Below are 22693 nucleotides of genomic sequence, written 5' to 3' on the forward strand. Positions count from 1 at the left end.
ATAAGTTGTACATCAGCGTTCACAAACTTGTAAAGAATTTATTTCATTTCATTCCATTCCATTAAAGTTCACGAACAATACAAAGAAGTACATGCAAGCATGATAACTTATATGTTGTTCAGTATCTCAATGAATCTGGGAACTTTTTCTTGCATTGGTTCATTTGGTCTACGTACCGGAACTAATAAAATTTGAGATTATGCACATGAAAGATCCTTTTCTGGCCTTCTTTTTAGCCTTATGTCTCTTATGCCTTGGAGGTATTCCTCCGCTAGCATGTTTTTTCGGGTGTGGATGGTATACATGCCTATAATTTTTAGGTTTTAATATGACTTCTTATTAGCATCGTTTCTATTTACTATTTTCTAAAAATAATCAAGTTATCAATGACTGGACGAAACTAAGAAATAACCCATCACGTGAAAAATTATATATAGTCTCCTTAAGACCAAACAATTCCATTACATTGAGTGTTATTGTATGTGTGATAGCATATACTATACCAGGAATATCAGTGAACCCAATTATTGCAATTGCTCGCTCCTAGCTCGACTAAAGCTTAAATATGAGCATACTTTCTTAGCTCCTATATCATCTGAAGCTTAAATGAGAGCATAATTGCTCAGTATACCCTTTTTTAGCTTATACGATGTGTTTCTTAGTTCAAGACGCCTATTACTAGTTGGAATCAAAGAATTAGTAGATCCCTTCATCCCAAAACGGGACTGGGTTGGGGTTATGAACCTATAATCAGATGATGGAGTTGATTCCATAATTATAAGTTAATTCCATACAGGATCAGGCGGGTATAAGGTTATGTGCATTCTCATTATGAGAAGGGGGTATTTGATCGTATGTAGATAGATACTATGTTTACATATGGATCAATGCATCGTTATATTCCATTTGGGGTTAGGTATAGACATAATTGGACATGCTTTTTACGTATTTCTCGTTATTTGGGTCCACATTCACGTCTTTGGACTTCTATTAAATCGAGAAATAGGTTTGATTATACAAGTTTTTGATATATATATATAAGGTATCCTCTAGATAATTCAAATCGAAGCAATTGGATGTCCGACTCGTGCCTATATGACATGACCAGTCGATAGAACTACTCATGATTCGCATGATTTACAGCTCCATTCTCAACAATCTTACTTCCGTTTTTATCGGGATTAAAAATAATTCATCGATATTGTACAAATACTAGTTGTTTCACTTTGGAAAGTTTGCTTAAGTAATTTCTACCTTTCTCTCCTTGTTCACTTACTATTTCTAGCAAGTAGCTTTCATGACTAGAACTAAAGCGATTCCTAAGAAACCTAAGAAAATGGCTAAGGTTCCTTATCCAAAGGTGAATTCCTTTAAGAAAAAAGGAAAACAAAATAATCATACTTCTTGTGAAATTGTTTTTGTTAAAGATGAATGCTCCAAAATTTATCGTAAAATTCTATGTAAGAACTGTTGAAAAGAAAGTTGTGGAGGAGTAAGTGGATGTTGGTTAGCATTTTTTCTTCCGAGTCTACACATTGGGAGCCTTTTATGGTAGGTGAAGCCTTTTATGTTCTTTCCAAGGTGTTTTATGCCAACACTCATGATGTAGATATGAGATGCAAATCCATTAGTTTAAGTAATGTCTTAGAAATGATGCAAATCCATGATGCAGATGCAGACATTATTCATTACTTTAAATAATGTCTCGAGATTCAATCCACCTGAGACTTAAATCCAATGGCTTAAAACTGCATCCTTATAAAAGTTGTCATGAGGGTGACCTCGTCACATGACTCCCCATGTAGAGCCCGAAACAAAGACCATACTTGATTTATTTAAGGCCTAACAGATCAAATGGAAAATGAGTCGGACACAAATTTATGGCTAACCTGTGCATGTCTCATCTTTGGTTGGATTGTTCAAGTCATAATTGAAATACGACTAAGGTTTTTCTTTTAACACAAGAAAAGAAGATGTAATTAAACAATATATACTTGATCAGTTTACTTCATATAAAGTTTTATTACCCAAAATGGAAAGGAAAGTAGGAACCTATGCAAAAAGAGACTACCAGATTCTAAATCGGGTCACCAAGTTTCCTTCAATCAATTGTTTTACTTACAAAATTTCCCATGGGTCCCTATAAATTTCCTGAATCTGACTTTCCATCTGTACAATTAGTCAAGGAATCATACCCACGAGCTAAAGTCACTTTAATATCGAGTTCACTTTTCTTCTATATATATGCAGTAAAGAGAAACGAGAATGGTATGGCACCATTAACCAACAGTTTTCAGAATATGAGATCCAGCAAGAAATACAGGGAGGTTCTTTCGCCTGTTCCGGTGGAGTAACTCCCTCCAAGCATTCATCATGGTAGGCATGTCCACAAGGGAGAACTGGAGTGGCTGGAGGAAGAGAAGGTTGTACATAAGCAACTTTCGCAGCATAAACTAGATTCCTCTTGCATATACCACAATTTTCTTCAATTGTATGATTAGACTTGTCAGGATCTGCAAAATCACAGTTGTGTTACCACAAAAAAAGTTTGCGATATTAGCCATATAATGAGGATTTTGATAATTATGTTTGGGTACCATGATTTGTCTTGATTCAAAAGCATATACTATCAGTTCAAAATTCTATCAAAAGCATAAACACTATATCAGAAAGATCAGTTAAATAAAAGCAAAATTTGTAGGTGGATGAACTCATCAGATTCCCACTGAAATAGGCTCTACTCAAGGAAAACACTCGAACTCCTTTGTTATTAGGAGAAAACATCCAGGACTCCATGTCAAAATATGGAATTTGATTTAACTAGGAATTATGATTCAGTTGTCGTGACGGTTGTCGAGCAATTATATTTTTGGTGTATGTGTGCATTCCAAAGTGTAGTTCACCATATGGGCTACAAAGAATACATAATAAGCTATAAAAAACCAAGGTGATACTAGTTGAGCTATAAAAACACTAGCCATATTATTTGGGACACACAAAAACCATATCATGTAAAATTGACACAAAAACTCCATTTCAAAGTAAAATATTTAAATTTAGTTTTTATTAATTTTTATAATCTCTATCCTACCCTTTATTGTATATATTCTTATCGATCCTTCTTCTCCACTCGATTAATATTTCATTTCTTCTTTCTTCTCCCCACCACCACCAGCTGCTCCTCCGACCGCAGCACCACCACTAAGCCACTGTAACTTCAAGATCTGCCACGATCACTGTCCCCTCTTCCTCTAGCACCTCCTCCTCCTTCTCTCAGACCGTCGTACCCAATTTCTGATCCTCCATTAACGCCAGATCCGCCTCCTCTTCGTCCTCCTTCCTCACCAGCGCCACTTACACCTTTTCCAACTCCAATACAATCAAATCTCACTTCTAAACCACCTCCACCATCACCACCGCCAATTTTAGACCTTCAATTAGTTATGGTATGATTAATTTTGGTTGATTTTTAATTTATACTGATTTTGTTCGATTGGTATTTAATATCCCAATGAAAATCTTAATTTGATCAGATCCAATTTGTTTTTGAAAAATTTAGCGATTTTTCTTTTTAATTCTCAGAGATTGTTATCCCATCGATTGAATGGAATTTTGCTCCTAACAAATGATTTAGATCTTCTTACCATTAAATCGAATTGAAATTTCTCAAAGGATACAAAAGGGAAGGGTATCTCTATGAAGGATAAATTTAGGGGGAACTCATTTGGAATGTGGCAGAAATGATTCGTAAAAATTGGGATTTGGGTTTTATTATCGCAAACATAATCTGGGATCAGAAGATTATGAAGATAAAACACAAAATTGCAAGAGTAAAAGGGTGGAATTCAAGACGTTCAAGATGGTAACAAGCTTACTTTCTTTAACAAATTGAGTTCCTTAACATTTATTTTACTTAAACTTGGTTAATTATAGATCTCTATGTTTGGACCAATTATGTTTGATAGAAATTTGGTGAAACCGCTCAATAGGAAATTTATGATGAAACCAATTTCAGTTTCATCTAAATTTGGTGAAAACCGATTTTGGTTTCATCTAACTTTTCCTTAATTTTTTTGAAATTTTTAGGTGAAACCAATGTTGTTGGTGATAAATAGTATTATATTGAAACAACCATTTATTTCATCTGCGTTTGATCAATATTTTTTGAGGTTTTATTGATGAAACTAAACTTTTCTAAGTGATTTTTTTTTGTTGAAACAGTTTTGGTTTCATCTGATTTGTTTTTTATTTTCTATGAAACCAGTTATGGTTTCATCAATATTTCATTAATGATACAGAGATGGATTATTTTCTAATGAAACCAAACAGTTTTTTGATGAAACCAGTTTTGGTTTCATCAAAATTTTAGTTACGCAGGTGATGGTATTGGCAGTTGTGGTGCTACTGGGGGTGGTAATGGCGGTGGTGTTGTTGACATCGGTGGTGGTTGGCGTTGGTGGTGGATAGTGGTGGTTGGATTTGTTCGAAACGACGACGGTGGTGGTTTTATGAATATTTGGTGGTGGTGGTAGATGACGTTAGCATAAGTTGCTGGTTGCTGGTTGGTGGTGGTGGTGGTATGTGAGCTGGTCGACGGCGTTGGCGGTGGTCCGCGAAAATGGTGGTCGGCATCGGTGATGGTAGATTCGATTCCTAACTTAAGCATAAGTATGAGAAGAAGGTGTGGGAGGAGGAAGCAGAGAAAAAATGTGGGGATACCTTAATGCTTTGGAATTTCCTTACAAAAAGGAAGAAGATTATAGAGTCAATTCCCACCTTATGGTCAACTGCGGTTGGTGTAATCTATCCTTCACCCATTATTCATTTTCTGTCTAAGATTTGGCTTCTTGGTCCCCAGTTTACATGTTGATTGTAGTGTCTTACTGACATGTATATGCTTGTTTGGCTTGGCAATTTTATCATTTGCAGTTTCTGGGTTTACCTTCGCTTCAAAAACTCTCGACTGAAGAAGACAAGAAGGTTTGACTCTGATACGTGAACTGAAATTTATAACTCTATATGATTATGTTTCATGATATTCCCTTTGATACATGTGATGATTTCCCCTGATTTATATATGTCGAGGGATTAGTTGTTGAAACCTGACATTCTAATCTGTGAATGTTTGACACTAACATTATGGTTTCATCGTATTAATGATGAAAACAAAATCGGTTTCATCTAATTTTTGGTCGGTGGTGCTAGTGGCAGTGCGGAAGGTGGTGCTGGTTTTGGTCGGTAGTGGTCAACGGCGTTGGTGATCGGCGGTGGTCGATAGTGGTGGTGCTGGCTGGTGGCGTGTGGTTGTCGCGGTGGAGGTGGTGGCGGATGGTGGTGCTGCTGCTGCTGGTGCGGTGGTGGTGGCGAACGGTGGTGGTGGCGGTGTACGGTGGCGGTGGCGATGGTGGTGGTGACGGTGGAGTGCCGGCGGTGGTGGTGGGAGGTGGTGGACGGCGGTGGTGGTGTGGCGGCGGTGGTGGCGGGGTGGAGGTGCAGTGGCGGCGGTGGAGGTGCAGTGGTGGTGGTCGGAGGTGGTGGAGGTGCAGTGGTGGTGGTTGGAGGTGGTGTTTGGCGGCGATGGTGGTCAGTGGTGGTGGCACAGTGGCGATGGTGGTGGAGGTGCAGTGGTGGTGGTCAGAGGTGGTGGTTGGCGGTGATGGTGGTGGCACGATGGTGTGTTGTTGTTGGTGGAAATTATAAAATTAAAGGTGGAGTTGGTTTTTGTTTTTGTTGGGATGATTTAAACTAGAAGGGTAATATAGACAGTTTATGTTAAATGGGATTTTTGTGAAAAATTGTTTTGTTGGAGTTTTTGTGCATGGATAGTGACACCTCTTGTGTTGTAACTCGCAGACTATAAAGAATATTATAATATGCATTTACAGTTTTTGTATTCAGAAGGATATCACCGACAGATAAACTAAAGCTCTATTTGTTTGCTTGGTTTAGAGGTTCAACAATGAGTATCGAACAAACAAGAGACTTTACCGCCAGTATCCGCAGAATCCACGACAGCGACAAGATGCATGAACGATATTGTTATTAACATAGAAGAGTACATCATCCAACCGTGGAGTGTTATTCCCTTTGGTATATTGTGCAAAGGAAGCGAGCCAGAGGTGAGTTGGAGATAGGGGACCACAGCATTAACAACGATCTGCTTCCTCAACACCAAGTCATGATGATTTCACATGATCCTACAGATGGAGAAACTTGGAGGCCTTGGGAAGACGCGGAAGAAGAAGAAGCATGCGAAGCTTCCGAGACAGCGGTCTTTCCGAATACAAATGGAGTCGCTAGTAAGTTTGCTCAAACTATTCTGGCTCAGCAATTTTTCGACTCTCTAGGTTTTAGTGAAAACCAAAACCGCGAAGCATCCAAAGCTATAACTGCAATTGCATCTGGGAAAACATATGATCCGACGCCTAAGGAAGTCATCGTTTTTATGGACGAAGACATATGCTACCCGGGAGAGCACCTTCTCCCCTTGTACCTAACAACTTTCATTAACAAACAACCTCTCAAGCGAGCTTTCATAGACAGCGGAGCTTCACTTAACCTAATTTCATTACATACATTGGAGTTTCTGGGAGTATCACGATAAGCAATTAAGATGTGTGCAACAATTGTGAGAGAATTTGGAGGACAAACCCAGACGGCAATCGGGATAGTACATTTGATGATGAAAATCAGACCCATCAGAGCACTCACCCTTTTTTACGTGCTTGAGGATGACACCACATTCCATGTACTACTCGGAAGAGGCTGGCTTTTGAACAACAAAGTAGTAGCATCAACATATCATCAGTGTGTCAAGACTAATATTGGAGGAAAGCAGTACCGGATCCCAGCCACGAGCAATCTATTCGGACTAGAAGAGCCTTACATGGCTGATGCGGTTTTTACACACAGCCTGTCCTGGACCAAGAAGTTCAACCGGGGCATCACCTTATTCCTTGGTATACGGGGAAGATGCAATAATACCAGCAGAGATCGTTATTCCTTCAGCACGAGTATCCATGGCTAGTATCACCACTCCGGACGAGGTTAGCCGATTTTCCCATATTGATAATTTGGAGGAACGAATAGTTAAGGCTGAACGATTTGCGGACAAGTACAGGCAAAGGACATCTAGATACTATAACCAGAAGGTAAAGGAACGAACTTTCTCAGAAAATGACATAGTCATGAAAATCTCCCCATATGTTCAACGAGATGCAAAGTCCGGAAAGTTTTCCGCAAACTGGGAAGGCCCGTATATGATTAGTGAAGCTACGAAAAGTGGATACTATTAACTCAAGCGGATGAGCGAGTCCCGGATCAATACCCCCATCAACGGTAAATGGTTTAAAGCCTATTATGCATAATAACTAAATGTACGCCAGATGGTTGATTATCAATAATATGAGTAATTTTATCCTAACTATGTGTCAAAATAAATAGCCCCGAGTCTGGCTAGGTTCTGTGCACGACCAATGAAGTTCACAAATAGCCCCGAGTATGGCTAGGTTTTGTGCACGACCAATGAAGTGCACCAATATCCCCGAGTCTGGCTAGGTTCCGTGCATTACCAGTGAAGTGCACCAATAGCCCCGAGTCTGGCTAGGTTCCGTGCACGACCAATGAAATGCACCAATAGCCCCGAGTCTGGCTAGGTTTCGTGCACGACCAATGAAGTGCACCAATAGCCCCGAGTCTGGGTAGGTTCCGTGCATGACCAATGAAGTGCACTAGTAGCCTCGAGTAGGCTAGGCTATGAGCAAAAACCGACTGTGATTAGATTTTGTGCAATGAAATGTGTGATATCCACAAGTATGGCTAGAATTAATAAAACATCAAGTATGAGTATAGTTAGATTGAATAAAAACCCTGAGTGTAAAATCTCGGGCAATGATACTGCATTGAAAAGCACTAAGAGTCAATTCGGAGTAATAAGATAGATATGTTCATAAGTGAACACACTCGGGAATACACGTAAAGAAAAAACAGAGTATTACATTGATAAAAGCTTAATCAGATACTTAAGGCTTGAAGAAACAATGCCAATACTGAACGCGCACGTCTTCACCGTCCGCACGCAATAGCTAACTTTTCTTCTCGGCACTCCATCTGGGCACGAGCATCCGAAAATATTTCAGATGCCTCGGCAGAGGCCATAGCCTTCTTTACTGAAGGATCAACCTGATAAGAACTTAGCCGATCCAAATATAAATCCATTGCGTAAAAATATTGTGTCTGACTCACCTCAAACATACCCTCACAATCGTGTACAAGTCGAGCATTCCCAGCAACGGTGGCTTGCAACAACTCCATTTTTTGGTTTCTAAAGAATAAAGATAATGCATCGACTGATTCTTCCATGATTTTGAGTTATTCCTCTTTGATAATTATAAATCAGTATACATATACTTCAAAAAAAAAAAAAATCAGGGTAGCACACGGAGCACCCCTTGAACTTCATTAAGAGCCACTTCAATGGATCTCGCGGTACGATCCTCCTCAACACATTGAAATTGAGTAACCTAACTTTGTTCGCGACAATAGACACGATATTCAAGCAAAGCCGTATCAGGCAGTCCGCCTTCACTTTGAATTTTCATCACGCGTTGATCTGCAGTTGTTAACCGTTCATGCCAACAAGAGTTCTCGATATTAAACATATCACGCGCAAAACACATTACTTCTAAAAGGCGATTTAGGTACCATACTTCCAAAACTAATCTCACACGATTATCCATGGAACAAGAGACAAAAGCTTAAGAACTATTTACTTTGATAAATCAAAACGATTCTTAAATATATAACCAAATAACACAACACCCAAGAAATTGTTTTACAAATCCAAAAAAAAAAAAAAAGAAGAAGAAGGATGATGATGGCAATCCTCTTAAGAACGATCAGCTACAAATGAGCGGCAATGCACGATGTCTTGATCCAAATCCTGCATCATTAAAAGCACTTCACCATACGGAGTAGTAGAGGTGGTATAAGCATTACGCACCTCCTCAAGCACTTGATAAACCTTACGCATAACACCATCAGAAGCATGGGCTTCCCGAGCCATATCAAGCGTTTCCTTATGCTCCTCATAAGCTCTGCGTGCCTTATCCAGAGCGATCAATCGATGAGTCTGTAACATCCCCACTTTATCTTTCAACACCAATAAACGAGCCAACTCCTCCTTCTTGTCAGTAGGATTAACAAGGGCGGATACAACACATAAATTCAAAACACACCCGCGTAAATTAGGACCCGCTTGTTGAGTGATAAACGCGCGGCAATCAGTTATTGCTTGATCAACATCAATCATCATAGTTATCGAATCTTGGAATAATCGCTCAGCCTTGTTCCGAGCGGAAATAGTATCGTCCAGCACGCGCCGTACTTCCAGAGTCACTCGTACGGATGGCCGCGTCTTCTGAGACATTGAGTACGTCTCGTACTGTCCATCAAACTGTGCGTGGATGGTTGCCCTATTCACCATCCTGACTTCTCTAAGCATTTCCACTTCAGCCTTTACCAATAGCAAACGAGCTAACTCATAATCTTTCTCATAAGGAATGACCAACGTTGGCACATGAGCCAAGGCCAAGATATAACCATTTAAATGGCGATCCATCTGCAACGAATCACAATTCGCAACAAAAATACTGAAGAAAACCTGAAAGAAACTAACTAAAGCACCCTATCCACCCTTATTTATAGGAATAGAATAATAATATCACATTAACTACTATTGCTCACCTACAATAACAAATAATAATAAATACAAATAACCAGATAACAAAACTAGATAATAAAACCAGATAATAGAATATCCCACAAACCGAACAAAATAAAACCAAACCATCAAAGTTCTGGTCCAAACTAAACCAAAACGAGAGAAAAAAGAAATCATTGTTCAAATACCACTCATAGAGCAACTAAATTTAATTAACATCCAAAGCAGCCAGCTCTGCTCTCTTCTTGATAAGGCGTGCATTAACTTCCTCAGCAGCGGTCCGGGTATCCATTAGCTCCGTAGTAGCTCGTCCAACGTCCGCCATCAACTGATCATACGCCTCTTTCTTGATATGGGCGACATTGAGCAGACGCATATATTCTTGATCCAGCTCGTCAATCTCACGAGGCAGCACATGGAATGCGTTGTTGGCTCTTCCTCGTAACATCCAGCAAATTCTTCATCCACTGCATCGGAAATTGTAGAAGCAGATACGTCTGAAAAAGGCTGTCCCACCTCTTCAGCATAGTCGGATCGATAGGAGTTTCCTACGCATGAGCAAGATTATACGATATATCCAACAGATCCTCATTGGTCACGACCAAATCACTAGCAAGCATCCCTTCATTAACGCACATGTGCCCAAACTTCTCCACTATGCGCCGGTAGTTAGAGGCTTTGGCAGAAGAAAACCAGAATCAGTGCACTAGCTCGAATCGGCAATCAACGCCAGCATCCTCCGCACTGATAACATGGGGATATCGAAACTAAGGATCTTCCGGAGTAGCCATCAGTTCAGCATCATCATCCACGCTACGCGAGACATTAGGAATTATTTTGGAAGACTTTTGCCGCTTTTTGCTAGCATTTCCGGACTCACTGCCCTTAGCCTGGAAGTTTGAGCCACTCCCTTTACCGTGTACGCCATCTCGTTCCCCCATGTTCTAAAAAAGGGAGAAGGAAATAAACAAACATTCTGGAAATGATAATGAAAATAACGATAATGATAAACAACGCGCATACATACCGGATCAGAGGTAGAAGGAAAGTTGGCAGCAGAATGAACCGACTGATGTGAAGAGGAATAAGAGCTCAACGCGGTTGGTTCCGGATGACCTAATAGGAAACAAAAGAAAGAAATAAAGGAGGAAATAAAATAACATATCAGAAAGCATAAGGAATGAGATGTATATAGAGATCACAAGGCACATTTAATAATTACAGCAGAATATTTCGACCAGCACGTGTCAGTGTCAAACTCAACAAAGGGAAATATGGGATACTCACGAGACTTGGAAGAAGAAGACCTCTGATTCTCGGCTCCACCTTTAGCCCCACTACCATCCTGAGAATAATCATGAACAGAACGATCCGACCCAGATTTGCTTGTCGTTCCCAGTATATCGAAGGAGTATGAAGAGGATGATTAGGGTCCGGAAACGTCTTCACGATCATAGGATGGGTAGAATGCAGAGTCATGCGGGGAGAGATCACTTCAGGACCACTTTTACTGATTGATCGACCCAGTTGACGTTTAACACGCTCTATAAACGAACTAGAAGAAGGTGACCCCATTTTTGGAGCCTGCGGAGAAAACGTAGAGGAGGCGTTAGCAGAGCGAGTGGAAGGCAACCGCGGGACGGGTAGCACGCCAGCGTCTCGCTTCATCTTTTTAGCTAGCCGATCAGCCCTCCACTCATGATGGGGTAGATTAATATATTCTTCAATAAAAAGGCCCTTAGGTTTCCAGTCAATAGGAGGGAAGCTCTAAAAGAACATGACACAAACCAATATAAAAAAAAAACTAAGGAAAAACTCGACTAGAAGCAAAATAAGAGAAAGAAAAGAGAATACCTTAGTGGGCAGGGAGTTGACAAGAGGAATCTCCAATGGTTTCACCGCCGGAGGACGCCTTCTCTTCTTAGAACCGGACAAAGGTGGTAGGGAGCCTCCTTTCTTATCCTTTTAAGGAGCATCATCGCCCGGAAGAGGATCCCAGCTGGTGATAAGAGGTTGAAGAGGACGAACCTTGTTACTCGAGGAAAGTCATATTGCTTGGCGACTTCGTCGTCAACTTCACACGACCTGATGCATGCAGCTCCTTGAAATATTCTCTAGCCAGAGCCGGACGAGCATACAGATCCTTGAAGAGAAGGTTTAACACATTCCTATTAATGCCGTCACGATACACAAGCCATTCATTGGTAATGCCACCTTCCGATGAGATAAAGGTTGGAAAAAATAAAAATAAAGTTTTCGATCACTCATCCGAAGATCCTCTTTAAAAACGAAACGATTAAATCTCTTTCGAATCTCCAGCTCGTCAGATGAAGAAGGAGCGGGGGGACTATAAGGAATCCCTTGATCAAAACCGAGCTGGAGAGCAACGCGGGTGGTGTTATACGCCTCAGACGAAAACTTCCCACCATCAAACCCAGTAAGGCGACCCGGCAGGGTGGATACGATAATGTCGAAATCCTTGGATGAAGGAACATCCGCAGAGGACATCCTTCGTTGAGACTTGATAACAAAACTATAGTGGAGAGAACCATTGCAACCATCTTGGTAGGAAACGGGGTTGAAATCGCCACCCTTATCCATGAAATCCTTGAGTTTTGCTTTAGCCGGAAAACCATTCTTATGATAAAGAGCCATCCGAGGATGAGACTGGGATACTTTCACTAGACGTTTGGAACCATCTTCCTGAGTGATTTCTTCTTACCGCGAGAGTGCGATAGGATTCAGTTGAGGAGGCTTGTATAAAGGAAAGCGTTCCCAAGTCCACGCCTGGATAAAGTTGGCGGGCAATAAAGTTTCTACCTCATGAGACCCATCCACACGACGAATATCACGCGCCAATAAATCCAAGTCATGATACAAACCGCCCAAGAACATGGGAGCAAGCGAAAATGACACACCGCGAGACATCAATACTGCCATAGTGATGAGTTCGTTCTTGATAGTGTCCCGGGGACTGTACTCAAATACGTCATGGCATAACCAAAAGAGAAAAAAGGCTGCTAGTTCCGCCCGATCTGATTCCCCTTCGCGAGGGGGTACGCCAGCTCGTTCGCCGGAAAGCAAAGGAGCCCAATACTTGATCCAACAGGAGAAAGAAGTGGGCGTTTTCCAGGCTTGGATTTCTGGTTACTCTTTGCTGCATCTACTTCCTGCATATCGTTAGATTCTTCGGCAACAACTGACTTTGAATAATCCATAATAGAGGATGCCATAAACTTCAGAGAAGATGAAACATTAGATGAAGGACTAGGTGCGGCGGACGCAGCGGATTTACCTTTCCTTCTTCCCCCTAAGTCTTCCTCTTCATCCGGAACCTCAGTTTTAATTTCCTCTGGTAGCTGGAATGTTATAGAGTTCGCTTTGGCCGAAATCAAATGATCGCAGAGATCCTTGTCGCTCGGGTTTAAATCTTTAAAAACGCAACAATCGTCGAAGCATGTACCTCCATAGACGGGTAGGCCAGTAAGAGCCACCACATCTTCCAAGACCGGAGTCGCCCTCGCCCCAAGAGAATAAAAATGTATGAGGATCAATTCCCAGCGCGTGCATAAGCGGTACAAGCTATCATGATCCCGCCGGACACACCTAAACTTTGAAGCGTCAATAGCATCTTCTATGCCTAAAGACTGTATAATCCTCTTATGGTCAGGATTGGAATAAATGTACTTCACCCATGGATCCCAAGCGGCAGGATATTCAGCGGATGAATGTAGAATGATAGAAGGAAAAGAGTAGTCTCCCCTATGAACTGCTAGGCGAGGCATCTCTTCTGAAGTGGCTATCGGAGGCACCTCCGCTTGAGGGCGGATGAGCCAACTCTCAAACGAAGACAGAGGAAACGGCTGAGGATTTAGCATACGCGCAATCCAATTGTCGTCAGTAGGAAATAGGGTTGACCCATCATCCACAGAAGGTGGCCATAAGAGATCTTTGAGTCGAGGACTACTATTTATCTCTTCGAGTGTGTAAGGCTCTGACTTGAAGGGTATATCATGATTGGGCGATTCATCATACATGGCGAGCAAGAAGAATAGAGAGGACAGAGAAAAGACGCAGTAAAAAAGGTGAAGAATGAAAGGCGAGGTCCTCTCTATTTGTAGGAGGGTAAAATGAAGAGCGGTTACTAGATAAGTTAGTAACTGCAACATCTCAAAAGTCGTGGGGCCAAAACGCTCAAACCCACTAGCCACAACCGTCAAGTTGTCATATTAACGTGTGACTGTTGACATGGTCTATAACACCCCGAGTTCCGTACCAGGGTAAAACCCGTATGGAGATCCGAACTCGAAGCGTTACGGGTCGGAAAAAGACTAAAATATTTATATTTTTTAATACTAAATATAATTAAACTTTACATACATGAGTTGATTCATATAAATTTACTAAACATCTTTAACAACATTTCAGTTACGTTGTACATTTCAAGCAATACAATAAAACAAATTCAATCACTAAGATACTCATTCCTAGCTTTCGCTGCGCCACTTTGATAAGTATGTAAGGACGTCAATTGGGGTGAGATGACAGCTCAATAGAATGCACCCCCAGTCTCTAAAGATGCGCAAACATAATCATTTTTTCTCAAATAAAAACATATGACAAGAACATGGTACAACTTCAACGATTATATTCAAACAATTACCTCACAAGTATTATTTTCACTAAATCATATAATTCATTTGCTCAACCGTGAATTCAATATACCACTATTGTTTATAACAAATCATATAATTAAGATTTCAAATAAGAATTCACAATAATCTATATCAACAAATCATACAATTTATATATTCAATCATGATCGATTCAGCAATTCATCCATTTGATTATCACACCTGAGTTCATAACACCAATTATGTTTCAAACAAGTCATTTAATCTAGATTTCAACACATGATTCACAAATTAATATTGTCATCACAACAAGTAACCATGAATTCACGGTACGAAAACCTTGGTTCGTACACCACCTATCGTTTATCGGCACAGACAGCCTCCATCGATGGTCAGGAACAAAATTTCCTATGGGGATCATACCCATATGCTCTCGGGGATCATTACTCGTTTCATTCACAGTACGAAAACCTTGGTTCGTACACCACCTATCGTTTACAGGCACGGACAACCGCCATCGATGATCGGGAAACACAAGTTCCCATGGGGATCATTACCCATTTAACTCTCGGGGATCATTACCCTCCGTTAGCTTGAAACCATATTTCATCTAACGGTAAAACATGAACTCATTTCAATATTTGAAATCATTTTTACAAACAATACAAGCAACCATGGCTTAACAACATGAATTTCTTTCAAGCAAGCATTTTACATCATACACGTCAAGGTGAATACTTCATCCGATATTCCTAAAATTTCAGGAGAACCTACATAACTCAATAAAAAACCACTTATCCAAAATTTCACATAAAACTAACGGTTCAAACAAAACTTATTGAATTTACAATGACATTCTAAAACCTTGGCAGATTACATGTCATTACCAAACAATTCATGATAAATTCATATTAACCTGGAATTGAGCAAAGACAAAGCACAATGAAAAATATCACAAATATCTACGACTTTTGTCAAGACTATAAATCATTATAAAATCGTTAAGATTTCTTAAGCACACCAAAACCACAACAAAGAGAAACTGGCCAGAAATTTCAGAAATCCTTATCGAAACTAAAAGAAATATTCAACGGTGAATTGATGGTGGATTATTCTCAAATTTTAACCAGTAAAACCCAATCATATTATATATAACAATAACCAACCTGATCATCAATCAGATGCATAAAATTACGCAGATAAATTTCAGAAGCCTAACTATACAAAATCATACAATGAAACACACAAGGACAAACACCAAAAGATAAAGGGATTAAACATTCTACTTCAACTGGATCAATCTCCTCTATATTTTCCATAGAATTATCCTCTAAAAACATGTTTCATCTTCTTCTCTTTATCTTTCTCATACTCTCTAGTTTTTGGTTTAAAACTCTTTTTTTCTTTTTCTCCCTATTTTCTTTTTATGTTTGTTATACATCAATACCAAAATTAATACCATAACTAGTAATAATAATACTCCATATTTGTTACTATACAATTTAATTTTATATATTTAATTAATTCTTTCATTGTTTTTCATTTTTCTCTTAATTATATTATCTTTTATTTACTTATTAAAACTAAAATTAGGTGACTATTTACAACCATAACATGTAGCTTTTCTAGTTCAAACAACCCATTAGTCTAAGGCATAGGAAACAACAATCTAAATCACATGGTTAACTAATTTGGGTACAACCCGACCCGAAACCGCAACTAAAAATACAGGGTATTACATGGTCTTTGACCAGTCAAACAGTCAGGGGACTAATGTTGATAGCCTACAAGGTTGGGATAGTCCTAGACCATGAAAGAGGATATTAAACTAGTTGGGCTTTATCCCAAGAAAGAAAGAGAAACCTCTTAGGGTTTGTTAATAACTTGAAGAAGAGGGAAATGGTAGTTTAGTAATATATTAATCTTATGGGCACTTATCCATAAGAGGAAAGAGGAGAATTATTATAAAAGGAGAAAGAAATTATGCTTAGAGGACAACTTAATTCACCATTACTCTTGATAAACCTCTTCACTCCTTGGGAGTACTTTCTGCGATTAGGGATAGTTCCTCCTTCCCACGTTTTACCCCATCAACAAGCCCTGCTGGGATTCAAGAGGCGTAAGGAGCACGACTGTACCTTAATCGGTGGGATACCTTTTAGGGCTCAACTACATTCCAGTCCAAAGTTAATTGGTAGTAGGCTAGTGTCTGTAGCGGCTTAATATAGTTTGGTATTCAATCTGGACTAGGTCCCGTGATTTTTCTGCATTTCCGGTTTCCTCGTTAACAAAACTTCTGATGTCTGTGTTATTTCTTTTCCGCATTATATTTGTTTATATACTTGAAATATCACAGGTTGTGTGTAAGTTCAATCAATTGTGAATCCAACCTTTGGTTGTTGATTAAATTGATTGACACTTGGATATTGGTTTTTGATACCGTCCAAGTTATTTCTTATATACAATTGGGCTCGCAAATTTCAATTTGCAATATTGCAGATTGAATTGAGAAATTGAGATATAACTGTTTGATATACTTTTCTAAAGATTGAGTCTGACTGTTTAGTTGATTCTCTTGCAAGTATATTGGAGTTAGCCCATACAAATTGCTAAGTGAAATATTGGGTGTGGTTGTTGACCCCCGCTTTTTCAGCAATCCATATGTATTGAGAGTTTTGTCACTAAAATTGACAAAGGGGGAAATTGTTAGAGCACTGCTCGGTCGAACTCGCAAGTGTTGCTATCTCAAGCTTGTTTGTCAAGTTTAGTTGCCAAAACTATAAGTTTTATTTCTAGTCTACTTATAGTTATATCGGATTAGGATAAAATGTGTAGTTGAGCTTTACACTTCACGGCATTCATCTATTGAATACGAAGAACTACTAGGGGGAGCTTGTGGAACTTCATCAACAAAAGGTGTGTGGAGACTTGAACTCATCTATCACTCATAAGTCTATTTCTATTTTATCTCCTATTGCAACCAATTGCAGAACCAAAAACAAGGAAACACAACCTCCAATCTCTGATGGCTTTGTTAAACAACATAAGAAACAGTGGAAGCCAAAAAGAGTACAACATCAAAAAATTGGTGTTGATATTTGTGGAACTGATTCAGACCAAACTTTGGAAAAAACTGATCATCATGTAAATTCTGGAAATGAAACTACTACTCATTCTGCAAATATAATCCAAAGTGAATTATCTTCAGGGATATTTCATATTCTACAAGACAGTACTTCTGAATGCAATATCAATCTGCAATTAAATGAAGATTTCTCATCCTGTCTGCAACAAATTCTTTGGTGGAGTGTCATAATTCAGTTGGGGAAACAAGTGGTGTTATTAAAGAAATTCAATGCTCTGATCTCACACCTCAGATTACATTTACTTCTCTGGATCATCCCACAATTACTGAAGATTCAAGTGACTCTGATTCTGAAAATGGAGAAATTAAGGAAGTAAGTACCTCGGCATTACTCCATAACATCAATATTTCTTCTCCTGTGATTATTCTAAGAAATGCTGTTAGCATTGTTCCCTTTGTAACTAAGAAAATTATTGCTGAAAAGAAAAAGGCTCCTGCTAAACTTAGTAAACCAGTTCCTCTAACTAGGAAAGCCAGTAAAGAAATTCAGAAAACTATGATCAATAAGGGGGACTCTTCCCCCAAAACTTTTAAATGAGAATCATATATTGGAATATTAGAGGCCTTAAGAGGGATAAGGCCAGAAACAAACTTATTTCTTTAGTTAAACAAATAAACCCCTCTTTGGTCTGGATTGCAGAACTTAAAATTCATTTCAATGCCAAAAATATAATAAAACTTCCTGGGATGCATCACCAAATAATTCACAATACTTGTGATCATAGGAAAGCCAATTTATGGTTATTTTGGACCTCCTCAATTCCAACTCCAACTGTTATTTCTTCTTCAAGACAATATATAACTGTTGACATTGGAGGTGTTTTAGTTACTGGAGTACATGCAGATGTACTTACTGTCAATAGAAGAATCTTATGGACTGACTTATTACAGTTTAGCAACTTAAATAAACCCTGGATGGTGATTGGTGATTTTAATACTATTACTTTTGTTAATGAGAAAAAGGGTGGATCAAGTCCTTTATCTACAACATTATATGATTTCAATGAATGGATTGATCAGTGTAATCTTATTCAATCTCCAAAAAGCGGTCTTCATTTTCCATGGTCAAATGGAAGAAGTTGAAGGAAAATAATATTATGTAACCTAGATAGGGCTCTGTTCAATTCTCAATGGTTGAATCTGTATAATAGTTGGAAATATCATGTATCTGCAAGGGGGATTTCTGATCATAGTTTTCTGATTGGTTCTGAGTTAGACATTCCAAAGCCAAAAAATTCACCTTATAAATTTCAAAAAATGTGGATTACTCATCCTGATTTCCTTTAAGTGGGTTAAAAATTCTTGGGAAGAAGTTCTTATTGGAAATCCAATTCTTATTTTTATGAACAAGCTAAAAAGGTTGAAAATTATTCTAAAACAATGGAACTGGGAGGCGTTTGGAAATTTTCAAATTAAGTTGAATCAAGCTGAAGCAAAAGTTGATGAAGCAAATGCTTTATCAGATGAAGATCCTTCGAATTTGGAATTACTGAATAAATATATTACAGCTAGAGGAGAAAGAGACTTGGCAGCTCAAAATTACCATACTTTCTTAAGCCAAAAAGCTAGAATTAATTGGATCAAATATGGTGATGCTAATACATCTTTTTTTCATAATTCTATTACGCTAAGACAACCTCAGAACTCTATATCAGAACTAGTAGATGATAATGGTTCCATTGTATCTAATCAACAAGATATAGCCAATATTCTCATTGACTACTTCAGCAAGAAATTTTCATGACAACTAGTGCATATTTCAGAATCAATATTGGATGCAATCCCTCATGCGGTCACAGATGAAGATAATTTTTTAATAGAACAGATTCCATCCAGAGAAGAAATCAAAAAAGTTGTCTTTGAACTCAATCAAGATGGATCTCCTGGTCCAGATGGCTTCACATGGATTTTCTACTGAGAAGCATGGGACATAATTTGTCAGGATCTGGTAAATGTTATTCAATTTTGTTGTGCTAATCATCTAATACCTAGTGGATTGAGTTCAAATGTCTTAGTACTTATTCCAAAAGTCAAAGGAGCTAAAAAAGCAAACCAATTTAGACCTATTGATCCAAGTAATTTCTTCTTCAAAATTTTGACAAAGATTAGTACTTTGAGATTTTTGAGCAATTTAGAATAAACACTAGCCTTTCTAAGTAGATGGACTTTTTTCTTGACGATGAGGTATATATTAGTTGAGTCGAGATTAGATGCCAACTAAATAGCTAGTTTAGTGTTTATCCTCTATTGTTCAGAAATAGCTATGAGGAGGAGTATCAGTTTATGTAATTTGTATATAATTTGGAGTTTCCTTTAGTTAAAAAAAATACAAAAATAGAAAGAAAAAAAAATGCTTTATAAACTCTGAAATCTAGAAACTTGTGCCTTTAGGATGACACTACCAATATAAGTGGATGGAACCACCTTGATTGCAGGAGTTGAGGAACCCATTAACTAAAAAAAAAGAAATAGAGCTCAAGTGTTAGACATTATATTATAGTTATTACCATATCTCGGAATCGTCACCATATCACTTTCTGTTTTTGTTTTTGCAAACTTTTTGTTTCTCTAAGTGATTTGATGGGTCACTAACATCGAATTGTTATTACTGCTAGGATGAAATAGAGCGATTGAGTTACTAAATAAAAAAAAAGACCAGACCAATTAGACCAACCGTAGTATATAAAAAATAAAATAAAAAACAAAAACAAAAAAACAAACAAATTGAAGAAAAAAAATGACACTTGGATAGCAATATGTGTGTGTTCTCCCTGTCTCTGTCGCCTAAACAAGCGTGGAACGCAGGATCCACGGGAATTACCACGTAATCTGCTGATAAGAAGCATGCGCTTGGATCCAAAAGATCTAATCATGTTGTCAATTAAAGAAAAAGAAGGAAAAAAAGTTATTATTATTATTGTTCAATTAATAAATCGACCGTTGGTTCCCTTGTATTTGCCAGTTGAGTTGATCTAGAATTAGGATTATTGATCACTGGTTCCCGTGTATATGCCAGTTGAGTTGATATTAATATTCAGACCAGTATCTCAATCCATTAGGATTCATAGGTTCATCTTAGCAGTGACCTTCAGACAGATATGGGAAACACCATTCACTTTAGTCAACATCGCAACCATCTATCTCTATATCCATCTTCTTAATCTATTCAAGTGTGATTGTGGTTTGTTAGATTCCGAGTATTGTGGTTTGTTCGACTTTTTGAATAGAGCTTTGTTACCTATATATGAATTGGATTTTCATTAGGGTGCTTCCTCCTGTAGTCATTTTGGATTTGTTCATAGATTCTTCACAGGTAGTTGGAATTTGGAGTAAAAGGTTTTGTAGGTACACCTCTTGTAAACCTTCACGAGACTATAACTCGTCCACTAGGGACACCTAGGGGTTTAAAGGCTTGTTATTCATGCTAAGAGTAACCGTAGCCTCGACGACACGGAGTTGTTGTATTTTAGTTTTGTTTTGTTTGTTCGAGGACTAGCAAAGATAAAGTGTGGGGGAATTTGATAAGTGCCTAAAATACATCTTTTGAATGTCAATTTCTTATACTTTTCTTAGTATTTCTCTTCTTCTTTTTTTTTTTTAAAGGAAACTACTCATGGCAAAGGCACACTGGGTAGCAAATTTTATTAAAATCAAGAAAAAGAAAGAGGGGGACTAGACCTTACCTCCAAACAAGACAAGAAGAAGAAAAACAAAACAAATTAACAATTAAATATTACGAAAGTGATATAACGGAAGAATAGAATTATCAATGAGCGCCTTCCTCCTAATGAACTCTGGAGGTTCAATCCACCAACAAGACTCAACCATGGCCCCATGCTTCGCCAAGATACCTGCCACCGAATTGCCTTCACGATATATATGAGTATAAATCACCTGAATTGATGCAGCGAATTTTAAACAATTCTTCCAATGCATAGAAAGCTTCCAAGGGACTAACTCAGGATTTTTCAACGCTTGTAAGACAAAAGTAGAGTCACACTCTAGCCATAACCTACGTATACCTTTTGTGCAGGCTAAACGGAGCGCATAAATTGCTCCCCACAGCTCAGCGTAAACGGAGTTGTTATCCCCCAAGTTTTGCGCAAGACAACCTTTGATCAGGCCATGAGTATCGCGGAATACCACCCCACAACCAGATGGATCTGGGTTGCCAAAAGAGCAACCGTCAATGTTGGATTTAATCCAGCCAGGGGCCGGAGGCTGACATTTCGCCAAAATAGCTTTTGGCATTTTCGGAGAACGTCCCTTAATGCCCAGAAAATCCATAATAAACTTGTCAGCGGAAGTATAAAAAGAGAAACTGCTACTATGTCTGCTAGACTCCACAATAAGGTTCGTCAGGTGCTTAATTGCTTGGTCCAAGGAGGTGGTACAATGCTCGACTTAGTTATTTCTCTTGTATTTTTGTATATTACGTTTGTTTTCTATTTTACAGGCATTTTGGAGGCATATGACAAGAAGCGAGGCAAATTAAGGCCATATACATTGCTTGAGAAGCTTAGGTGCTGTTGGAGTTGAAGTTGGCAAGAGTACAAGTCTGTTGACTTCCAAAAACCATTAATTACTGAAGGCACCTGTCATTCTACTCAGGGCCACCTCCCTCCTTATAAAGCTAGCAGCTGAAACTTGGGTTCAATGATTCCTTCTTACAGTTCACGGCCAGCTCTTTGCCAAGTCTTGCCGCCATCCAGCCATGGTTCGTGATATGCTCGATGGGTTAGGACAGGATTTGAGGTTAAGAATACGAACCAGGGAAAATGTGTGAGACTGAGAGTTTTGGTTTGTCACTGGAATACAGAGACGAAGCGGTTGCTGACTGCCATTGATGTTTGAAGACTAAGAGAGTTGATACAGAGTTTGAATGGGTTTAAGGAGATATGGGTTCATCTCAGAATCAAATGCAGATAAGAACTTGAGCTTAAAGGCATGAAAATCCAGAGAAGAAGAAACAAGTTGCTGCCGTGGATTTTATGATGAACGAAGGTGATTTAGAAAGGGGTTTTGAGCTCAAATGGCAGAAGAAACATGTGGTAAGAAGTTCATGCGGAATTGGTTTAGTTTTAGCTCGAATTGGACAGCGTTTATGTGCCCAGAAATTCTACCAACACACAGCCAAGAAGACAGTGAAACTGAGTTGTCTTACTGCCATTGAATTGTGATGATAAATGTGTG

The 22693-nt window shown here is 38.8% G+C and overlaps 1 protein-coding gene and 1 long non-coding RNA gene across 3 annotated transcripts; one reads left to right on the forward strand and one right to left on the reverse strand.

The window, feature by feature from the left end:
• Positions 1 to 3133: 3133 nt before the first annotated feature.
• Positions 3134 to 7409, forward strand: LOC113297837. Of its 2 annotated transcripts, XR_003333759.1 has the most exons (4): positions 3134 to 3862; positions 4347 to 4792; positions 4930 to 4980; positions 5950 to 7409. It is a non-coding gene; the product is annotated as an uncharacterized LOC113297837 (long non-coding RNA). The 2 variants fall into 2 exon arrangements; XR_003333758.1 differs by having other exon boundaries at positions 3135 to 4792.
• A 13817-nt stretch (positions 7410 to 21226) lies between these two features.
• On the reverse strand, positions 21227 to 21787 carry LOC113294892. The gene has a single exon (XM_026543264.1). It carries the CDS (start codon positions 21785 to 21787, stop codon positions 21227 to 21229), a length of 561 nt encoding a protein of 186 aa, XP_026399049.1.
• Between the last annotated feature and the right edge of the window lie 906 nt (positions 21788 to 22693).

This window comes from Papaver somniferum, chromosome 7 (genome assembly GCF_003573695.1).
Source record: "Papaver somniferum cultivar HN1 chromosome 7, ASM357369v1, whole genome shotgun sequence".
Taxonomy (NCBI): Eukaryota; Viridiplantae; Streptophyta; class Magnoliopsida; order Ranunculales; family Papaveraceae; genus Papaver; species Papaver somniferum.